This window comes from Nelumbo nucifera, chromosome 5 (assembly GCF_055504915.1).
Source record: "Nelumbo nucifera cultivar China Antique chromosome 5, China Antique-T2T, whole genome shotgun sequence".
Classification (NCBI taxonomy): domain Eukaryota; kingdom Viridiplantae; phylum Streptophyta; class Magnoliopsida; order Proteales; family Nelumbonaceae; genus Nelumbo; species Nelumbo nucifera.
Window position 1 is genome coordinate 2,745,751 of NC_142653.1, and position 18,876 is coordinate 2,764,626.

General features: G+C 42.5%; 1 protein-coding gene across 1 annotated transcript; it reads left to right on the forward strand.

The window, feature by feature from the left end:
- Positions 1 to 1,873: 1,873 nt before the first annotated feature.
- Positions 1,874 to 5,602, forward strand: LOC104603876 (cation/H(+) antiporter 1-like). Its single transcript, XM_088887232.1, has 4 exons — positions 1,874 to 2,252; positions 2,541 to 3,614; positions 3,805 to 4,775; positions 4,954 to 5,602. Exons 1-4 carry the CDS (start codon positions 2,094 to 2,096, stop codon positions 5,234 to 5,236), a joined length of 2,487 nt encoding a protein of 828 aa, XP_088743358.1. The 5' UTR covers positions 1,874 to 2,093; the 3' UTR covers positions 5,237 to 5,602.
- The last annotated feature ends 13,274 nt before the right edge of the window (positions 5,603 to 18,876 follow it).

Sequence of the window (18,876 nt, forward strand, 5' to 3'; positions counted from 1 at the left end):
AGGAAAGTTCAGTTCTAAGGCTGGTTCTGCCAAGTAGGTTCCGGGTAGGGTAAACCCTGGTAACAGATGAGAAGGGCCAGTTCAAGGTCAGTTCCATTTGATTCCAGGAAAGAACCTACCCATTTGTTCACCCTAATCTATTCACATATCTGTCTTGTTGTTTCACAACCACACTTGGCATTTCACATCTTCTACAGCAATTTGGTGTGCTACAAAATGATAAGTTCCTTTCTTCTCCTCTTCATATTTACAACACAACAACCATATAGAGCAATCCAAAGGAGGGAAAGGCTTGGCGGTTTAGGAAAAATAACCTGGGCTGTTTGAGGGTTTCTTTATGACACAGTTTCCCCACTCAAGTTCCTTTTTTGTCTGAATATTGATTTCCATTACTTTGCCATTGAGAAGGTTCCAAAGAAATTTTGTTGAAATAAGAGTCATAGCTGCTATAAAAAAATATGTGGGAAGTTGATAATTCTTTGGAGCATTCAAAGAGTAAAAACTTTGTTGAGGATGTGGAGTGATAGAGAAGTTATGCTAACCTAATTCATCAAAGGTTCAAGTTTTTGTTGTATCATGAGTAAAACATAGAATACATTGAGGATCAAAGGATTAGTTATGAAGATTTTCGTGCCATGTAAAAAAGCAAATTAGATCACCAATTGTTCACTCGTTCCAGTATGAAATTGTTCTTCTTGGCAAGCAATTACTTTTATATATATATATATAAAATATATGATGATGCAACAATTACAGATTAGAAATCGAACAAGCATTGACTTTACAAAATACGCAAAACAATGGAAGTTGATAGAGCTAAGTTGACATCATGTATGCATTTTTTAAAAGATCAATAACCCTCAAAACAAGTTTATCAAAGAGTCAATTTGGATGAAGTTTGGGAGATCAACAATGAAGTAAAGAGAAAAGACGTGATAGATTTCTTAGAAATACTATGGTAGGTTTTGGAGAAGAAAGAGGGGCAACAACCAATGTTAATACACATGAGAGGGAGATTATAATTTATGAGTCTTTATCAAGGCTTTACCCCAAGACCTTATTTATGTGCATTAATCATAGATGAATTGACTAAATATATTTAAGAGGAAGCCCATGATGCTTATTATTTATTAATGATATTGTATAAAATTGTTGAAATAAACAAATGATTAAATGTAAAATTAAATTTATGAAATATATATATATATATATATATATATATATAATGAAATAGGTTAAAATAATAAAAAAATTATTTAAATACTTTGTAAATATGTGACATTAGAGAAAACAGAATGATGAATCAAAATTCACGCAGACGATCACGTATAATTGAATAAGGCTTAGGTGATGATAACAGTAATGATGATCAAAACCCTAAGCCGCATTTTTTTATATCATCTCACAAGTTTTTTTTTTTTTTGTCTGTCCAGAACTGAGAACCCCAACAATTAATCTTTTTAATTGAAGTCTTGAACAGCTTTTCCGTAGATCACCTTAATAAAGTAAAAAAAAAAAAAAGTGTAGAAAGCAAGGGTCGGACTTGGGAGGAATCAAGACCACCAAGCGGGCTGCTAGTCGTTGCGCTCTATATCTTTCTCTCTCTGAAAGGCATTTCACATTTGTGGTGTTGGACTAAAGACATAGCTCAATATCCACGTGTCGCATATCCACGAGAGATTTGATTTGATGAGCTCATAATTTACGTATAAATTGAGAAAAAGAAAAATTAAATTAGGAGGGTTAATTAATCGTCCGACCGAAAGCAACGGTCCTCCACCGAAAACGAAATCCTGCGAGAAACAAAACTAGCCACCAACCAATTTGTGAGTCCCTTTCCTTCCCAATCAAATGACAGCAACACAAACAAAACACAGAAACACGTACAGAAACGATGAGAATAGAGGAGAAGAGAGGAAGGTAGGGATTCCACTCCACTCTTCTCTCTCTTTCTCTTCTCCCCGTTGTATGCCCTGGAGAATCTTGACATCGTTGTTGTCATCGTCGTGGTCGTCGTCGTATTTTCTCCTCCTCGTCCTCATCAATAATTTCATATTCTTCTTCTTCTTCTTCTTCTTCTCCTTCTTCAAAAGATGGATCTTTATCTACCACCTCCAAAAGTATGCACTCCGGAATCCGGTGGCAGTGTTCCGATCTTGATTGTGGAGCTTTCCTGCATTCTCGTTCTCTCTCACTTCTTCAATTTCATACTCAAACCCCTCGGTCAACCAGCAGCCATCTCCCAAATACTTGTAAGCATGGCATTTGTTTTAGCTTTAAAACTAAACATGCATGATTTGTTTTTAACTTTTAACAACCATGATGACGATGAAGGGTGGCGATGCATCATGCTATGTCTGTCTGTGTCTCTCTTTTGAAGAAGGCAAAAGGCCACAAGGCAGGCCGCAATTCATTCATTCATTCATTTAACTGCTCAAAAGTCAGAAGTGATATTATATCTATGTAGTTTTGTTTTTGTTTTTGTTTTTGTTTGGATGAAATGATAACGATTAATGGATTGGTGTAACAAACAAACACAGGCGGGACTGGTGCTAGGTCCTTCGGGATTGTCCCGGATCAAATTCATAAGAGAGTACGTGTTTCAGGATCAAGCAGGGCAATTATATGTAACCGTGGCAACCTTCAGCCGCATACTGTTTATGTTCCTGATCGGGCTGGAGATGGACCTTCCCTACCTAGTGCGTACCCTTCGAGTGGCAACGCTAGTTGCATATGGTGGTGCCGCAACGTGTTGCTTCTCGGGAGCCATCGTGTCGCCGTTTCTATACAATCAGACTCACGCCCACGGGAGTGGATTCAAATTTGCCATCATTCTGATGATGCTGTTGGCCAACACCGCCTCCCCTGTAGTTGTGAGGGTGGTAGCGGAACTGAAGCTTGCAACGTCGGAAGTGGGAAGGCTTGCCATTTCGGCATCCATAATAAACGACATTACTTGCTTGCTAGGGATTGCTTTCATTAGCGCTTTCACTAACTATTCCAAGCCCCTGGCGCACCCTAAAGGCCATACCAGCACCAGCAGCAATAATGACGAACCCGTTGAAACAGATGGTGAAGGATTCGGTGAAAGGTTTTTTGCTGGCATCGTCTGCCTTATTATCCTTGGTGGGACCACCGCTTTAAACCGGATTCTGTCAAGGTGGTTGAGCCGGAGAAATCATCACCGGAAGTACATAACCAACTTGGAAGTGGCATTCCTTCTGATGCTCACCTTCGCCGTCTCCATCTTGATAGAATTGTTTGGCTATAACAGCATGATCGCTTCTTTCTTACTCGGCCTATTTTTCCCTAGGGATGGCAAAACCACCAGGACTTTGTTGCAGAAACTTACTTACCCTGTGCATCACTTCATTCTCCCATTTTATTTTGGATACACAGGGTTTCAAGCCGACCTTTCACACATCGTCGACCTCCGCAGTGTCCTCCTCATCATCACCATTGTTTGCTTGAGCGTAGGCGGCAAGGTCAGTGGCACCCTTTTCACCTGCCGATACTTAAAAATTCCACCCAACGAAGGCCTCGTCCTCGCCTTCTTGCTCAACGTCAAAGGCCATGTTGATCTTTTAATCATAAGTTTGGCCTCCCAAAACCACGTAAGTCTTTATTTATTTTTTTTAATTCTGATCACTCCTCCTAATTCACATTCTATTTTTTTTATTAGAAAAAACCCACTCCAAATCCTTTGACATTAATTGATCCAGAGAATATATTAATTAATTAATTAATGCTTATATGAATATTCATCATCATCATCATCTCTCTCTCTCTTTCTCTCTGTGGCAGAGATGGCCCCCAGGAATTTTTAATGTATTCTTAATAACGGTGGTGTTCAACACCATCATCGTAGGCCCAATTGTGAGTTACATTGTGAGAAGAGAAAGAAAAGCCATGGCCTTCAGGCACATAGGACTTGAGTGGCAAAGCCCAGAGAGCGAGCTACGTGAGTTAGCATGCGTGCACGGGCCACGCCATGTACCAACCATATTAGGGCTGATTGAATTACAGAATTCATCCCCAAAATCACCGGTTTCCCTCTACCTAATGCACCTTGTGGAGATCACGGGGAAGGAAAGGTCCAATTTGTTGTATCACCAAAAAGAAGACGATGATTTTAGTGACGACGAGTACTTCGGTGGAAACGATGGGATAGAGATCAATAACATCGTTGATGCATTCATGGCTCAGTCTCACGTTCAGGTGCACCAGATCACAACGGCCTCCAAATTATCATCCATGCACGAGGATGTATGCAATGGCGCCGAGGATGTAGGTTCGGCCATCATATTACTCCCTTTCCACAAGTACCTACGCATCGATGGCAAGATGGAGAGTGCAAAGGAAGAGATCAGGACCATTAACCAGAAGGTACTTCGTCACGCACCCTGCTCAGTTGCCATCCTCGTCGACAGGGGTCTTGGTGGGTCGACCACCACCACACAATTAGACCACAATTCATATGGGACCAGGCAGCAGCAGCAGCAACAACAACAACAGCAGCAGCTAATTGCTACCTTGTTCTTTGGTGGGGCTGATGATCGGGAGGCCTTGGCCTACAGTAGCCGATTTGCCATGCATCCTGATGTGAGCTTGACGGTCGTTAGGTTCTTGCCGCCATCGGGCAATAATGAGTATAATCAAAGTCAAGGGATTGAGATGGCAGTGAGCAAGGATGAAGATGAAGTTCTGATGAAGATCGAAACTTCTCCCTCTGAAAACGACACAGACCAAGCTTTTTTATCTTCGTTCCACGACAGGTACATGGTACAGTTTGATTGATTTCCATTCCATTCTCATATTTGACATGCAACCGCTACAGATATTAGATAGAGCCATATAGCTAGCTATATATACGGTTGAGACTTGAGAACTCTGATCTACTAGCAGTCTCTATGTATGTAAAGTGTAATATTTCATGGTTGTTGTTGTTGTTAGGTACGTGGGAACAGGGGCAGTAGGCTATGTGGAGAAGTACGTGGAAAACGGGGCAGAAACAGTGAAAGCACTAGGAGACATGAAGGACATGTTCTCATTGTTCATAGTAGGGAAGGGTGGAACAGGACATTCCCCTCTTACCACGGGAATGAGCGACTGGGAAGAGTGCCCTGAGCTAGGGGCCGTTGGGGATCTCTTGGCCTCCCCAGATTTTGGCATTAGCGGCTCAGTTATCGTCATCCAACAGCATAGACGGCCTAAGATGGACCCTAACGACGGCTAGCACTCCTCAATTCCATGGTGATACAACATTACCAGCCTCCCTTTTTCTTTCTTCCTTTTGTTTTCTATGTTCGCTGGGTTAGGGGCTTAGGGCCTAGGGGAGGTATGTATAGTATTGTCTTGTCGAATCACTTCATCAACGGTTTCGTTGCCCTTTAGTCGGAAGGTTTCTTTCTTTCTTGTAATTAAGAAGCCAAAGAAGTTAGGTAGTTCCGTAAGTGCATGGATGGTTAAATTAAGAAACTATCATCATCCCCAGAAGTTAGGTAGTTTTTTCTTTTTTCTTTTTAGATTGTAATTGAAAATGTAAATAAAATTAAAATGCCTTACAATTGAATTTCTCCAATAACATCTTGAGAAGGATATATAGCTCAGTTTTTACTATTTAGTGATATCTTCTATTCCAGTATTCTTACAATCCACAAAAATTCTTAGAAGGACAATAACCAGTATGCCATTGAAAAGATCTGGTTGTTTAATTAAAAAAAAAAAAACTCAGGGTCTGGATGTCGGTGCTTTGAGAGGAGCATGCAATCAGCAATTCAGCATTGATTAATGTTCAAAATGGCTTGGTACGAGACCCTTCGGTTCTGTTGGTAATTAATTTGGTATGAATTGTTTTGCTTTCACCAGCTGGTGTAACCTCTTATATATATATATATATATGCATGTAATATGTACTATATATGTAGGCAATAAGTATAGCTAGCAATGAAGTGGCAAATGTTATCAACTGATTGTGGACTATTGTTCCAAAGATCGATTCGGCAATGGACCAAATTGCTGTATCCCAACCCAACTGATGATGAGTTTCGGATTGTCATGGCTCCCCCATGAAGAGTGGACACCTTTCATTTCCTATAGGAAAAACATCAGTTAATCATGATGCCAGCAGTTTAAAGTTTTAACTTTTAAACAAGGTTGCATTCGTAGCCCATCCAATTCCAATTCCTAGCTAGCAGCCCATCATGCATCGAGGAGACGGATCAAATCTAGGCTGGGTGCGAGTTCATGCATGCATTTCTTCGTCAAATGCAAATTGGCATTAAGTCGATGTACCAAGGCCTAACAGCTGTTTCGCATGTGGACATGTTTTATATTGCCAAAGGGGATGATGGATTGGATAGTAAAAGATCCCACAATCCTACACCGCCACTAGTCCACCCAACACGGACCTGCTTCTTATAAAGTTTTAAGAATGAGTGAATGACATTCCTGATCCTGAGTTTAATTCCGGATCACTCTAGGAATCTGCAAATTGCAATACCTACTTACCTACATAATAAATCGTCATCATATGCCTTATCCAAATTACATGGGGTCAGCATGAAATGAATCCTGCTTCAGGAATTCATTGTATATTAAGTCAGTCATATCCAATTAATGTGAAACTATTAGTGTTTAAATCATTTCTTATTAACTTCTATCCATATCCTTTTTTGATTTATTCCTAGCTCTTCTAGCTAATTCAATATGTAACAAATATTTTTTTCTAACTCGAACATTTGGTGGGCTTCTACTCCAGGAGTAAAGGAAGTTTGCCTCTTCTTTTGTCCTTTGTGTTATGAACAACAATGGGTGAATGATCAATATAATATAATCCCTGCAATAGGCAAAGTGACGAACCCATGCTCAGTTAAAAGAAAGAGATCCATTAATTCAACAAACCCAGTGGTCCGTCAATTTGTTCACAGATATCAATTCAGCCAACGGGCGACCATTAGTCCAAGTAAATCTCGGGCCCTTAAAACCCAAGTCAACCAAGTTACAACCTGATGCAAAATTAGCAAACTTTGAACTCTTTGAGTACTGTTGCACTTTACGACCACCATACTTCTTCATGATGTTGAGCTTCGGTTCAGCAATAATTCTATCACCAACCGTCTCTGCACTTGACAATAATGTAGACTTGATGATTTCTTGTTTAAGTGATCTTGATTCTTTACAAAAGCAGTGTTATCAATAATCAACTGATTGTATTAAGAAAGAAAACAGAAACAAAGACACACAAGGAAAGCTAAAAAGCCAGCTACCAAAACAAACAAAGAAAAAAACTGGAAAAAACAAAAAACAAAAGAAAAAAAAAAAAAAAAAACATTAGACTGTGAGCAGGTCATCCTTAATAAAGTCTGGAAGCCACCGTGGGCAAGCATCCTTCCAAAACATAGAGCTAGGTAGTCCTTTTTGAGCAGCAGAATGGGCTGCCTTGTTACCAGATCTTCTTATCCAAGAGAACCTAACATTCAAGTCTCTTTAAACAGACTAACACAATCCTGAATTAAAAACCATACTTCTGAGTCACAATTAACCCCATCCTTAGCCAGACACTCAAGAATCTGTTTGCAGTCTCCTTCAATTATTACATGCGATAGACCTAACTCCTTGGCCATGATTAAACCTTCTACAACTGCGGAGGCTTCTGCTGAGAGGGCTGAACAAACACCTGCAGGGCCAAATTTTGCAGCCAAAAGACAACCAGAACTGTCTCTAACAATAACACTTGTTGCAGAAAGAGATGACCTGGGCACAAACGCTCCATCCACATTTATCTTTGACCACCCAAAAGGCGGTGGCTCCCAACTGGAGCCGAGCCCTGCTTCAGCATTAGAATGAGGCAGTATTGGTGATGATGAAACTGCTTTTACCTGAATCTCCTTGACTAACCTCAACGCCCTGTCAATTGCCAATAAAGGATTTTGATTAGAGTCATTAAAAGTAAAATCATTTCTAATCAGCCAGATGTTCCATAATAAAGCTGTTGTAAGGTGGAGTATCTCCATTTTCCTTTCTTTCTGGTCATTGCATACTTTGGTGCAGTCTTTGAACCAAGTTTTGAAACTCGTATTATCAGCCAACTGTGAAAAGTCAAGGCCTAAAGGATAGCCAAACTAACATCTCCTTGCAAAATTACATTTACCGGGAGCATGTAGGACTGATTCATTCTCTTTTAAGCACAGAGGACAGAGGGGAGAAGTTGAGATTATATTTTTAAACAGATTTAACTCGACTACCAGAGCATCCACAAAAAAGTCTTGATTTTTAGGGGGAGGGACAAGGACCAAATAGTTTTCCATAGAGCTCTATCGTTCTCTGCAACTGGATGAGAAGCAACCTCTTGGTTCTTTGCATCAAAGTAGGTTGATGTAACGTTGAAAGAGCCTTTCCTATCTAAGGTCCAGATCAATTTATCCTCCCATTCAAAAAGAGGAACTCTGATTTTGAGGATTTGTTTTGCCACAACTGGTATGAATAAGGATCTAACTAGCTCACTATTCCAGCTTCTTGTGTTAGGATGCAAAAGGTCTGCAACCTTTTCCACTCCGTGTCTAAGAGGTCTAGGTCCCTGAATTCTTTGACCTGGTATACCCGGTACCCAGGGGTCAGTCCAAATGGCAATATCTCGCCCCGATCCCACTAGCCAATAGATCCCTTTCATTAAAACTTCTTTCCCTACTAAAATACTTCTCCACCCCCAAGACCCTTGACTTGGCATCACGTCATTTATAAAAGACTTCCCCCCTTACATATTTTGCTCTCATAACATTTGCCCACAAACTATCCTCCCTGTGCGCTAGTCTCCAAGCAAGCTTTGCTAGGAGGGCTTTTTTGAAACTAGATGGATCCCTGAAACCAAGACCCCCATCTTGCTTATTTCTACTTAATTGCCCCCATCTAATCCAGCTAACACCCTTTACAATGTTTTCTTTTCTCCACCAGAAACTTCTCTACAGCTTTTTAATGGTTTCACAGGTGCTATTTTGAATCTGGAAACACGACATGCAATAAGCAGGAATAGCATTTAAAACAGATTTGATTAATACCTCTTTTCCAGCCTGATTTAAAGATTTACCTCTCCAGCTGGAAGTTTTTCTATCAAAGTGTTGTGTAGATATGAACCCAAAGTGTTGGAGGCTTTAACTTCCAATCTAACAAAATTTCAAAACATCTAAATAAAATAATACAGGACTATGCCCTCCTCGAAATTGAGTCCAAAGGGGTTAGATATACTTGGTCCAATGGCAAGAAAGGGAATTTGTGTGTTAAAGAGAAATTAAATAGGGATTAGCAACACCTTTGTGGCATGAGAATTTCCTAGAAGCAAAAATCCGAGCCTACAGAAATATTTTCTCAGATCATGCAACACTTCTAGTAGACACTCACACAATATCAGGTCCAAAACAATTTCATTTTCTACCCATGTGGACCGAAGAGAAGTGTAAAAAACATTATTGAAGAATAACGGAACCAGGAGCATAAGCAAGGAGATGTGTGCCAAAAATTGAGGAATTGCAAAGAGGAACTCAAAAAGTGGAATAGGGAAAAATTTGGACATATTGAAAAAAGAACTGAAAGAAGTGGGGGAAGAAATATTGAAGATGGAGACAACCAGGGAATCCAGTGGTAGTAAAAAAAGAATGGATCTGATGAGAGAATATGAAACCTGGTTGAGAAGGGAAGAACAACTGTGGAGGTTAAAATTTAGGGAACTCTGGCTAAGGGAAGGGGACGGAAATACAAGGTATGTCCACCAACTAGCAAAATTTAAAAGAAAAAGAAATTCACTTGAATTTTTGAAAAATGATGAGGGTAATGTCCAAACATCGGAAGAAATAGCCCTAGCTTTCAAGCAACATGCAATCTTTACAAGTGGTCCCCAACTAGAAGAAGAATTTGAAATCCGAAACCTGATACCAAACAAGATTTTAGAAACTGAGGCTACAGAATTAGTCAAACTACCATCAGATGTGGAAATCAAAGGAGTAGTCAAGTCCATGAGAGCTCACTTTGCACCAGGACCAGATAGCTTCACACCCTTCTTCTACCAGAAATATTGGGGAACAATAAAGCAAACACTTGCAAACTTGTTAGAGAATTCTTTGATTCATGCCGAATACCCCAAAACCTAAATTCCACTAACCTTGTATATATCCTAAAAGTCAAAAACATATACAAATTTCAACAATACAGACCCATTAGTGTCTGCAATGTGTTGTATAAAATAGTAGCCAAACGCTTGGTCCTCAAGATGTAACCCCTCCTTGATAAATTAATTGCCCCCAATCAATCAACTTTTATAAAAGGAAGACAAGGAGTGGATAATATTCTGGTGGCAAAAGAAATAGTCCACAAGCTAAGAAAACAAAGAAAAGAAATAGTCCAAAGCTTATGATAGCATGAGGAGGGATTTTATTGTTGAGATGTTGAAAGAAATGGGATTTACAGAAAAGTGGTGTCAATTAATAAAATCTTGTATAATACCCCCACAATCTCCATAAAATTCAATGGCACCCAAAAGGAACACTTCCAACTCAATAATGGGATCAGGCAATTATCACCTTACATGTTCATGATACGCATACAAGCTCTCTCCAGCCTTCTTGAAAGAGCGGAGCAGAATAAGGAGTTATAGGGTATTAAAATCTACAGAGGAGGTATAGCAATTAGTCGCTGTTTGCTGATGGCTATCTAATAATGTGCAATGCAGAACCAGCTCAGGTGAGAAAGGTGAAGGAAATCCTGAAAAAGTTTGAGGAAATTTCAGGGGAAGAAAATAAATCTAGCAAAATCAGGGGCCATGTTTAGCAACTGTTTACATAGGAAAAAAAAGAAAATATTACTTCATGCGCTACAAATGAAATCATTAAAAGCTCAAAAAAGGTACCTAGGAGAGAAACTCTATTTACAAGGAAAACCTGTTTTGTCCCATCAGGAGATAATGGAGAAGATAAACTCTAAAGTAGCCACTTAGAAAGCAAAATTTCTGTCACAAGCAGGCAGAACAATTCTTGTCAAGTCAGTTTTGCAGGCCTTGCCTACATATACAATGTCCACCTCTTGGAAAAAAATAATAAACCAAATGGAAAAAATAAAAAGAGATTTCTGGTGGGGGTGTTTCGTCCCATCAGGAAAAGGTTGACCATATCCTAATCATGATGGAGACGTTGGAGCAATCAGCTCACACCCCACCAAGTTACCATGCCACTCAAGCACCTACTATAGTTGATCCTCGCAACGAGGACCCCAAAAGGCATCACGCAAACAGGCATGGGGCCCAATTTGACCGTGAATGATCGCAGCCACCTAGAAGATTTGACTCCCCAGCCTAGCCTCATGTGCATGACACCCATAAAAGATCGCATCACTCAGCTCGAGTGTCGGCAAAAGAACTGCTCGGCCAACGTCTACAGTAGCCGCCGATCTCGATAGTCGAATCCGGCTCGGTCCGATACCAACTTGCAATCCCGAAAGGGGAAAAGTCTGTAAACATGGTCCTACTCGACAGAGACACTGAAATAAGAGAACTAAGAGAGTGGTTGGCCGAACTGGAGCGTAGCCAAGCAGATAGAAGTGCAGCTCCTCCAATGGCCCGGCCCTTAGAGTAGCACTACATCCAGTCCACAAAGGAGCCTGTCTTTGTCCAAGAGATCGTTGATGAGCTTCCCCCAATCGGATGGCGACCCCCTCAGTTTGAGAAGTACGATGGAGCCTTAGACCCCAACTATCACATTGAGGGGTTCAAGGCAATAATGATGCTGCACAGTTCCTCTTAAGGTCTCATGTGCAAGGCCTTCTTCGCCACCCTCCACGAAGTTGCCAGAACCCGGAACGCCTCTCTTCCTCCGCGGTCCATATCCTCTTGGGAGTAGTTGGAGATGCAGTGCTTGGCGCAGTTCACCGCCAACCAAAGGCACTAGAAGACGTCAACCAGCCTCATGTGAGTGCAACAAAGGAAAGGAGAGACCTTAAGGGAATACTTGGCGAGGTTCAATGCCGATGCCCTCCAGGTCCGAGCTCCAAACCAGTCAGTAGCTGTGGTAGCCATCATGAGCAGATTGCGCTCCTCAATGTTTAGCTTCTTGCTGCAAAATAACCCTCCACCCAATTTGACGTGCTCATGAAACATGCACAGAAGTACATGAACACCAAGGAAGCCCATGTGCTACAAAGGAGCGAAGAGGACCAACGTGAACGGTAGCGAAAAGACCATGATGAGCACAGATCGGATAGAGATTGTAAGAGACAGAACTGACGACTTGACCATAGGCCGAGGACCCCGCCGCCAACATACAAAAATTTCACACCCTTGAACACACCATAGGATGAGATGCTGATGCAGATCCGCGACCACAACTTTGTCAGGTGGCTTGAAAAGATGAAGTCCCAAAACAACAAAAGAAATCAAGACAAGTATTGTGATTTCCATTGAGACCACAACCACAAGACCGAAAGCTGCCGAACCTACGCCATCACTTTGAGGACCTTGTCCGGTGCAGCTACCTCGGCGGGTTTGTAGACATCAAGGAACACAAGTCTAAGGGAGAAGAGGCCACCCTGCTAAAAGGTGACAACCTCATCACCACCACGACGATGGTTGACTTCATCGTCGTTTGCATCTTATCCCCCTACAATGCCATCATTGGTCGGCCCACATTGAATGCTTTGCGAGCCTCAATCTCCATATACCACTTGGTCGTGAAGTTCCCGACCTCATATGGAGTGGGCGTAACTCATGGAAACCAAAGAATTGCGAGGCAGTGTTACTTAACGGCTTGTAGAGGGAGGTCACATACCACTAAAGCGCTCACCATAGAAAACATATACTTGAGGGACGAACTACAAGCACTGTGCAACCAACTCATGCAAGACCTTGTCCAGGTGCCCCTCTTCGGCGAAGACCCCGAGAAGATGGTCCAAGTAGGTTCCCTCCTAGAAGGCCGCATTCGATATGACATTGTGCAACTCCTCAAAGATAGTGACGATGTGTTCATCTGGTTAATAGCAGGCATGTCGGGGACCGAACCCAAGGTCATAACCTACCGCTTAAATACTAACCCGTGCTACCGACCCGTGAGGTAGAAGAAGAGGAGCTTTGCCTCAGAATGGTGGCAAGTGATCAGTGAAGAAGTGCAGAAGTTGTTCAATGTTTGCTTCATCCGAGAAGTGACATACACGGGTTGGTTGGCAAATGTTGTGATGGTCAAAAAGGCCAATGGAAAGTGGATGATCCGCGTCGACTTCACTGACCTGAACAAGGCCTACCCGAATGATAGTTTCCCCCTACTGAGGATCAACCAGCTTGTCGATGCAATGGCAGGACATAAGCTTCGAAGCTTCATGGACACCTTTTTCCAGTTACAATCAGATCTAGATGCACCCGGATGATTATGAGAAGACGGCCTTCATCACTGACCGAGGATTATATTGCTACAAGGTTGCCTTTCAGCCTGAAGAACACTAGCGCCACCTATTAGAGGTTGGTAAATCATCTCTTCAAGGAACAGCTCAACCGAAACATGAAAGCCCATGTGGATGACATGCTAGTGAAGAGCAAGGAAGCTGAGCAGCACCTAGTTGATCTAAATGAAGTCTTCAACACCCTCAAGAAATACCGAATGAAGCTAAGCCTGACGAAGTGCGCCTTCAGCGTCGGCTTCGGAAAATTCCTAGAATTTATAGTCACACCGAAGGGAATCGAGGCAAATCTAGAAAAGATTCAAGCCATCCTAGACATGCAGTCACCGCAGACATACATAAGTGCAATGCCTCACTGGACGAGTAGCCACGCTGAGAATATTCATGTTAAAATCCATGGACTGGTGCCTACTCTTCTTCAAAGCATTAAAAAAGGTGAAGGACTTCCAATGGATTGAGACATGCAATTACTGCGCAAGGGCATTGGGCCCCTCTTCTGACATAACGTCTACTTCGGCCTCATTGGTTTCCCCGACCTCGGCCTCCCAAAAGGCCACGACCTCCTTCACCACAACACCCTCACCATTAAGCCCATCAACCTCGGCCCTGTAGGCATCAGTCTCGCGGACCGCAAGTGCAATAGCCTTGGGATGAGACCCTGGATAGGACTTACTACTTGACGTACAAGATCTAAGATGAGGAGGACGAACAAGAAGACAAGAAGGAGGATGAAGACATCTTATTGAAGAGTACACCGCAGAACACTTAAAACACTAGCCGAGGACTAAATCTTGCCGAGCTCCTAAGAAAGCTCACTCAAAATGACTAAGTAAAATGACTTGACACCTCCCCTTTTATGAGGAAGACCAATGGTCTAGATCAGACCAAATCAACGGCGCCGATTCTACGCCACCCTTCACACGCACGTGACCTTGGAAAGACGAAACGACTCGTCCTCGATCCATATCGAAAATGACACGAGCGTTGAACTGACCGGTCTGCCCAACAAGTTGGCCTTACTCTGGGCCAGTCAACTCGAAGAAATTGAAGTTCCTCAACCGAGGATCGTAGAAATCTTCCACACCTAGTTGTGGCTAAGCACTACACTCATCAACTTTGGAACTGGGGGAGTAGTGTTCGGGTGATGTGAGGTGGCCAAGGATGCTACGTGGCAATCTCCGCGGCCACCACCTCTTTCAGGCCACGTTGACGCCACGTGCAACGAAAGTGCACAACTAAGAAGGAGTATCCTGCACGGACAAGGAAGTGGACTTTGTCGATGAAGAGGAAACCTCCTGAAGACCTCAACGGACACCCTCATCTCGACAACTCCGAAAGCCCTACTCATCTGAGAGATGAACACCCAACTATAGGTAGATATTCCCCGCTCAAGGTAAGGGGCTTTTTGGAAGAACACTCTTTGAATACCTCTCTACACTATCTCTCCGTCATTGGACCAACAATAATTCCACCTGCTCTGCTCGACCTGGCCACATCTTTCTCTACCCTACTGACTTGAGCGTCGGAATACCTACCTAGGGAACAACTCATCGGTCCTCTGACCTTTCTCCTAGTTGAAGATCTTGGTGCACGGTTTCTCATGTCACTATGCCAAAGCTGTGTGGCTCCTTGGCCAAATAGGAATAAACCCAGATGACCTCTAGAATAGGCACCTTAATCAATATATATCATACTGGATTGAATCCAAGCTAAGCTACCTCCCAATACACACTTAGAAGAACTACATTGCAAAATTTCTTTATCTTTTTAGGCTCATTTGGGACATGGGAAATGCAAAAGCCCATCACCAACTCACTCCACACCCAGCCCAATTACTTGAAATGTCGATTCATTTATGAGCCCAAGTCCACATTTAACAGAGAAAACATAAAAGAGGAGAACAATCTCTTATCAACAACTGGACCACGTGATATTTACAGATGGAGCCTTCAAAATAGGTACAGTAAATGCCGCTATTGATTTCATAATACTAGCTAATGACTTATTAGTTGTACATGCTGAAGGTCGAACAGTCAAAAGCTTCATCAGCAGCCCAGGCCAAATGGAGAGCAGTAATGGAAGGGTTAAAGGCAGCAAATAGGCTTAAAATCAGATCAGCTTTAGTTTTTTGTGATTCAGCGAATGTGGTATGAGCTATACGGGAAAAAGGCGATGTAGAATGGAATCCGTAACATATTTGGGATCAACTTGGAAATATTTTACTTGATTTTGATAATATATGTATAAATCATATTAGCAAAACAGTAAATACTGTTGATCATGAATTTGCGTACAATGCATGTAAATATAACAAACCCCCAGGCCCTAGTAGAAAGTAGCAGCAGCAATCTTCTTCTTTTATATCCTAATGAAGTTTCAGCTTTTTGAAGAAAAAAAGAAACAAGTCCAAATTGTTATGGGCATACCATCTGGTAGCGCACTGCGGAGTAGTCATAAACAGCAGCACGCACGGCAGGCCGCACAGTAGTAGGCACCGTCTGGCAGCGCCGCACAGCAACACACATCGATAGCACGCAACACGCACCGCCAGGCAGCAGCGCGCACCGCACATCCACCCGGCACCGCACGGCAGTGGCACCATGGCGTGCAGCACGCACCGCCAGGCAGCAGCGCGCACCGCACGCATTGCACGACAGCACGCACCACACACACGCCCGGCACCGCACGGTAGCGGCACCATGAGCCGCGCGCACGCATTGCGCGGCAACAGCACTGCGCGCATGCACCGCGCGGCAGCGGCACCATGAGCCGCGTGCACACACCCGGCAGCAGCAGCAGAGCGGGGCCCACATGACAGCTCATAGGGGTGGGCCCACCCTTATCTGGACACGTCAAGCCAACTCGCCGCCAACTTACCTTATCCTTATCTTATCCATATCCCTTATCCTTGTCTTATCTTCTTAAGTAGGAGTTGTGTTACCATTAGGAGTTTTAGTTTAAGTTGGATTACCCTAGCCTAGCCGAATCCAAAAGGAATTTTCTTCTGTAATCTCTTATTTAAGGAGCTACGAATTGAAATAAGGCATTCAGTTTTCTAGCCAAGAAAATAGTGAGGAGAGTTCGGGTGGTCTCTTGGACAAATCACCCCAAGGGAGAGTTCGGGTGGTCTTTTGGACAAATCACCCATTTAGTCCCGCAATAGGGTCTGCACGCAAGGGAGGGCGCAAGAGGAAACAGTGCCTTTGCACCGTGGGCCGACCCGTGACTGAATCCTACGCGCGGGACCATAACACAAATGCACTCTTTCATTTTGCTGATTCTATTTATGTTGTGTTTGATTTGAAAGAAACAGTAGGGAGTAAAAGACAGAAAAACAACCTTGTATAGGTTTTCATATATTTCCCTTTCAGTTGGAACAGAAAAATACGGAAATTTGAAATTAGTAGGGGTTAGAAACACGGACACGTCGTTCAAATTCCGAGTGAGTATTGGTAAAAATGGAATGGAAATTTAGTTGCACACTTCCACCAGCTGGCCCACTTGGTAGCCTATCATCCATCATACAAGTATGAAAGTCCACCAATGCCAGCTCGGTCCATTAAAGCCGCGGCCGGGACGATCTGGACTCAGGAGTCTTGTCCCAAGGTCCCAAGCTGTGAACTGTCTGCGTTTGGCAGTCCGTGCCGTCCACGGGGGCCTCCCTGTTACACAAGTTGTTCATAGTATACAACCTTGCATTCGACACCGTTAATGTTGCATAGAGTTCACATCACATGGGGTGGCTATAACGTGGACTTAACCAAAACTCTCTCTTTCTCTTTCTCTTGGTCATACTTTCATTATGTTATGTAGATGGAGAATGCATATGAAACTTATCATGTTACGCTTCCCTCGGTCTCACCTTCTGTCACGTTTGATGGGAGTTGCGGTTGCCGCGTTTATGTCTGTCAAATTACTGTCTCTAATCTTTGTCTTTGTTTTAAGCGAACTAGTCCTGGCAGGGTTACAGCCTACCGGGTACATCATTTGACGCGCTAAGTAAGAGGAGCTGTGACACATCGCATTCGCACCAAAACCATTTTGGTTTTCACTTTTCTTTTCAGCCTAAATTCTAATATGATGTCAGATGTAGCTTTGGGTCAGCAGATGTTTGCATCGTGGCCGTTCGTTGGTCCTTTGGGACTTTAGGTATCATATGTATTCTTGATTTCTTGTTCTCAATTTACAGCTCCGGCTCCGTGTGGATTTTTTTGTCATGGAAGGAAGTTCGCGATACAGCTCGGGATCTCCTGCCCACGTTTACCCACAACACACTATCCCAGTCTACTGGGAACGTCTCATAACTGGTGATATTATGTGGGTAGACGTGGGCAGAATTCTTCTGGGCCTTAGACTGGGAGAAGTTATGGAGTACGTTTTCTAACACTTACCCTACCATTGAGTTAACTATTTAAATTCAAGGGTTAATGGATTAAGTACTTTGTAATCCAATGCAGAATTTTGAATGATAATTTCCCATAATTTATTAATAGCCCTCCCTAAATATCGCATACTACCTATAAAGGGGAAAATTAGCTGGGTTGGTGTGTTAGCTGAATGATAACCAATTTGGTGTGTTAACTGAGTTATTTCAGCATTAACATGGAATCAAGTCCCGCAATTAGCACTTTGAGAAAAAAAGAAAAATAAATAAATAAAAGTAAAAGTTATGAATGATTAATCAAAAAATATAAATTTAACATCAATTCACAGTCAGGATTCATTTCTTATACGGTGGGATTACAAAATTCTAAACCTGAACTGATTAGTCATTCTCCTGTTCAATTGATTTTATGATTCCTGTGGGGAGTGTGGTTCCCCCAAAAAATCGTGTCTGTCATCCGACGATTACATACCATTGAGTTAACTATTTAACTATTTTGATTTTGATCATACATCACTTTGTCGACTCATCAGACTAATAAATTCCATGGGTACGCTAAATTACGTGATAAAATAACCAAACCCAAAACACTCCCGCAACAAACAAACAAAAAAATTACATGATAAATGCGTTGGGATTTGGCAAGTAAAATCTCACAAGTCACAACACTCCATCTGTCGCGTCGAATATCACGGACAAGGAAATCCTAAAAAGGAAAAGGCCAAGAAAGAAAAACGCAAAGCATGTGAGGGACACCGTTGGTTGATTGGAACAGAATGTGGATCCCACCACCGCTCTCCAGCGGCCAGCGCCAGTTTGCATCTCCGGTCCCAACACCGAAGGCGTTTGGATCTGATAGATACCTACAATACGCTGTCTAATATCTCCCAATGGGCAACTGCACCCGCACACCGCACACTGGGAATATCTTCCAAGGTAAATCAGTAGATGTTCCCAATGTACAGCTGCACTGGGTTATTGGGACACAATTGAGAGCGTTTTATTGGTAGCAGCTGCCCAAGAAGACATACTTTCTCAGTTTCTCTCGCCTTTAGCCTTTATTG